At 41.2% G+C, this 3,542-nt stretch overlaps 1 protein-coding gene across 1 annotated transcript; it reads left to right on the forward strand.

The window, feature by feature from the left end:
- Positions 1 to 817: 817 nt before the first annotated feature.
- LOC119576801 (inositol oxygenase-like) lies at positions 818 to 3,359 on the forward strand. Its single transcript, XM_037924445.1, has 5 exons — positions 818 to 1,006; positions 1,216 to 1,419; positions 1,613 to 1,749; positions 1,977 to 2,111; positions 3,237 to 3,359. Exons 1-5 carry the CDS (start codon positions 839 to 841, stop codon positions 3,334 to 3,336), a joined length of 744 nt encoding a protein of 247 aa, XP_037780373.1. The 5' UTR covers positions 818 to 838; the 3' UTR covers positions 3,337 to 3,359.
- Positions 3,360 to 3,542: the final 183 nt, after the last annotated feature.

Consider the following 3,542-nt stretch of genomic DNA (forward strand, 5'->3'; position numbering starts at 1 on the left):
TTTACTGGAATTATATATCCTTCATATATTTATTTGGCTCGTTAAATATTTTTTAAAGACCCTTTAAAGCTTTGCTAACGAGAGTCTTACTTAGAAAGACTTCTCTTTTTGGAAAATGCGTTCGATAACTCTAGAATTCACCGTTTCAGGAGAAAATTGAACGAGATCTCAATCCGCCATAAGTTCAAGAAAACTTACTTTAACACGCCGTTACTAAAACCCTTTCCAAAAACCCACAAATTGTATTTTTTTGGATACAGTCAATAAGACGTTGTGTTACAGAGTCTGTTGTGAGCAAGTTGTCCTTCGCGATGAGAATTTTTACGCTACTTGTTGACTCCTTTGATAAAAATTTTTCTTCTCAAATCGTTACGGACAAGCTCTTAACCCCAAAATAGACTTTCTCGGTAAACACATCCCGAGTCATTTTATGCCATTTTTTCTCGTTTAGACGACGTTTTAAAAATCGTAGGGAGATTTAAAGTCTTCAGTTGAGATATTGAAGAATGCAGTACAACCACAATGGACAATAGTTTTATGCTAAAAACACATGCCCTACGCACAAACATGCATACATACATGCATACATACAGTCAAACACACTCACACACACTCACACACACACAGACAATATATATATATATATAATAATATATATATAATTTTATATATATATTGTATATATATTATATATATATATAATATTTTATATATATATATATATAATATATATATTATATATATAAAATAAAAGGCATAATAAAAACACTGAACGAGCTTCCTTGACACCAAGCTGACCAGCGGCTCTCCTGCAGACTCCCCGACGCCCCGCATCCTCATGATCGACCCGTCGCTGGTGTTCCCGGGCCCGGGGGAAGCCATCAAGAAGTCGGGATGGAACTTCAGGAACTTCCCTGAGGATTCGGACGACCCGCAGCTGAAGAAGGTCAAGGAAACCTACGTGAAGATGCACACGAACCAGACGCTGGACTACGTCAAGAAGAAGGTGGGGTGTTGAGAGAGAGAGAGAGAGAGAGAGAGAGAGAGAGAGAGAGAGAGAGAGAGAGAGAGAGAGAGAGAGAGAGAGAGAGAGAGAGAGAGAGAGAGAGAGAAAGGGAAAGAAAGAGAGAGATCTGAACAATGCGCATTTCAACTGGACTTTTCCTCTACCCAGCATCGTAAAAATCCTTCCTCCCCCCCCCCCCCCCCCCGCAGCACGAGCACTGGCGGAAGTTCGACAAGTTCGAGGCGAGCATCATGGAGGCGCTGCAGAGGCTGAACGCGCTGGTGGACGAGAGCGACCCCGACGTGTCGGTGCCCAACATCGTGCACGCCTTCCAGACGGCCGAGCGCATCCGCGCCGCCCACCCCGACAAGGACTGGCTGCAGCTCACGGGCCTCATCCACGACCTGGGCAAGGTGGGCCAGGGAAGGCTAGGGGGAGGTGGGCGCGGGTGGGCCAGGGCAGGGTGGGCGGGGGAAGACATAGCTCCACTTTTTCTCTGTGTTACGGCGTGTTACAGACAGCTATGCTTTTAACTGCTGCGACTGCTATGACAACCTCTACGACTTTATCTAAACGACCACCACGACCTCCCCCCCCCCCCCTCAGGTGATGGCGTTCTACGGCGAGCCTCAGTTCTCCACCGTCGGCGACACCTTCGTGGTCGGCTGCGAGGTCGCGAAGTCGGTCGTCTACAGGGACACGACCTTCCACGACAACCCCGATATGAAGGACCCGAAACTTAAGTACGTGATTCACTTTCATCCATCATAAAATTTCGTCCGTGGGCACTTCACAAGCGCTTCTCTGTGGACAAAGGTTTAGCGGAGACAGACTTAAATATCAGCCTCGCGTGAATTACATAAGCTAATATATATATATATATATATATATATATATATATATATATATATATATATATTTTTTTTTTTTTTTTTTTTGTACCGCCAATGATCTTAATTATCATCTCCAGTTCCAAATACGGAATTTACGAACCCAACTGCGGCCTTAGCAAAGTGTACATGTCTTGGGGCCACGACGAGTACCTGTACCACGTCCTCAAGCACAACAAGTCCACGCTGCCGGAGGAAGGTCTCTACATGATTAGGTACGTAGGGGAAGGAAGGGAGGAGGAGGGATGGGGGGAGGCAGGAGAGAAAGAGGAGGGATGGGAGGAGGGAGGAGAGAAAGAAGAGGGAGAGAAAGAGGAGGGATGGGAGGAGGAAAGAGAGAAGGAGGAGGGATGAGGAGGAGAGAGGAGAGAAACATGAGAGACGAGAAGAGTGAGGCGAGAAAGAGGAGAGATGATAATACAAAACATTCTTTCATTGCAATCTACAGTAATCACCTCCCTTTCCCACCAACCCACATGGAATCTGAACCCTTTTATGCAAATTGTTCTTGGCTGTTTAGGCTGCTGACATCAAACTGTTGGTAGAAGAGGGAAAGCAAATTATTAATTACTCGAGGCGAAGGAGCTGATAAAATTCGAGATATCATATCACTGTTGATTTTTTTTGAAGTCGGTAAATGAGATGTGTCAAGACCGAACTTTTGCCTCTAGTGTATTGGTAAACATTTTAATTGGCTATTTTTGGCATGGGGTGAGTTAGAGTATTGCTCAATCTCGCGTTAGTGCTCTCATATCTATAATCAAATTTAGAAGAAATAAGATGCAATAGTTTGAAGAAACTAACTAGCAAAGATTAGATAATCTCAATGTTTTTTTTCCGGGTATCATTCCCTTAAATTAAAAAGGATTTATTTGAAGAAGATGAAGAAGAAAAAAATAATTATCTCACGTATCATTCCTGTAATTGAAATAAACATTTACTTGGGAAAAAATGGGTAAGTTTTAAGGGTAAATATATTTGACTGCAAAAAGAACCTTATCTCAGGTGCCGTGCCTTTAAGTCGAATATGCATTTGATTGAAAAATAAGCGATTTTTTCCTATTACCGATATTCATTCCAGGTAAACAAGCATTTGAAAAAGAATCATATAAAATTCTATTCCTTCAAAATAATTATGAATCTAATGAAACAGAAAATTTGAATGTATAATTATTATTATTATTATTTTATCATTATTATTATTATCATTATTATTATTATCATTATTATCATTATTATTATTATTTCTCTATTTATTTCTTAAATCATTTTTGAAAAATCTCATTTCACTTAATTGCATTTTATCTAATTCTACCCATGTATCTATTTTCATATTCCAGATTCCACTCCTTCTACCCCTGGCACACGGGGGGAGACTACATGCACCTGTGTGACAACCGCGACCTGGAGATGCTTCCTTGGATCAGGGAATTCAAGTGAGTTCCCTGAAGCCGCTTGGGGCCTTTTAAAGGGGAATATTTCTTCGAGGGGAAAGGGGGCGAGGGTACTGGTATTGGCGCTATTACTTTTGCTGTTGTAGTAATAACGGTAATGACAATAGTGATGATAATAGTAATGATAATGATGTTAATAACAATGATGATAGTAATGATAATAGTAATAACGACGAGTAATGATATACATAC

Source organism: Penaeus monodon, chromosome 9, assembly GCF_015228065.2.
Source record: "Penaeus monodon isolate SGIC_2016 chromosome 9, NSTDA_Pmon_1, whole genome shotgun sequence".
Taxonomy (NCBI): Eukaryota; Metazoa; Arthropoda; class Malacostraca; order Decapoda; family Penaeidae; genus Penaeus; species Penaeus monodon.

What these genes read in the sequence shown, in the direction of transcription:
- LOC119576801 (XM_037924445.1), top strand. Translation starts at nt 839, where the DNA reads ATGATCGACCCGTCGCTGGTGTTCCCGGGCCCGGGGGAAGCCATCAAG. An exon ending in TCATCCACGACCTGGGCAAG is followed by an intron (nt 1,420 to 1,612) that starts GTGGGCCAGGGA and finishes CCCCCCCCTCAG; the next exon opens with GTGATGGCGTTCTACGGCGA. An exon ending in ATGAAGGACCCGAAACTTAA is followed by an intron (nt 1,750 to 1,976) that starts GTACGTGATTCA and finishes TATCATCTCCAG; the next exon opens with TTCCAAATACGGAATTTACG.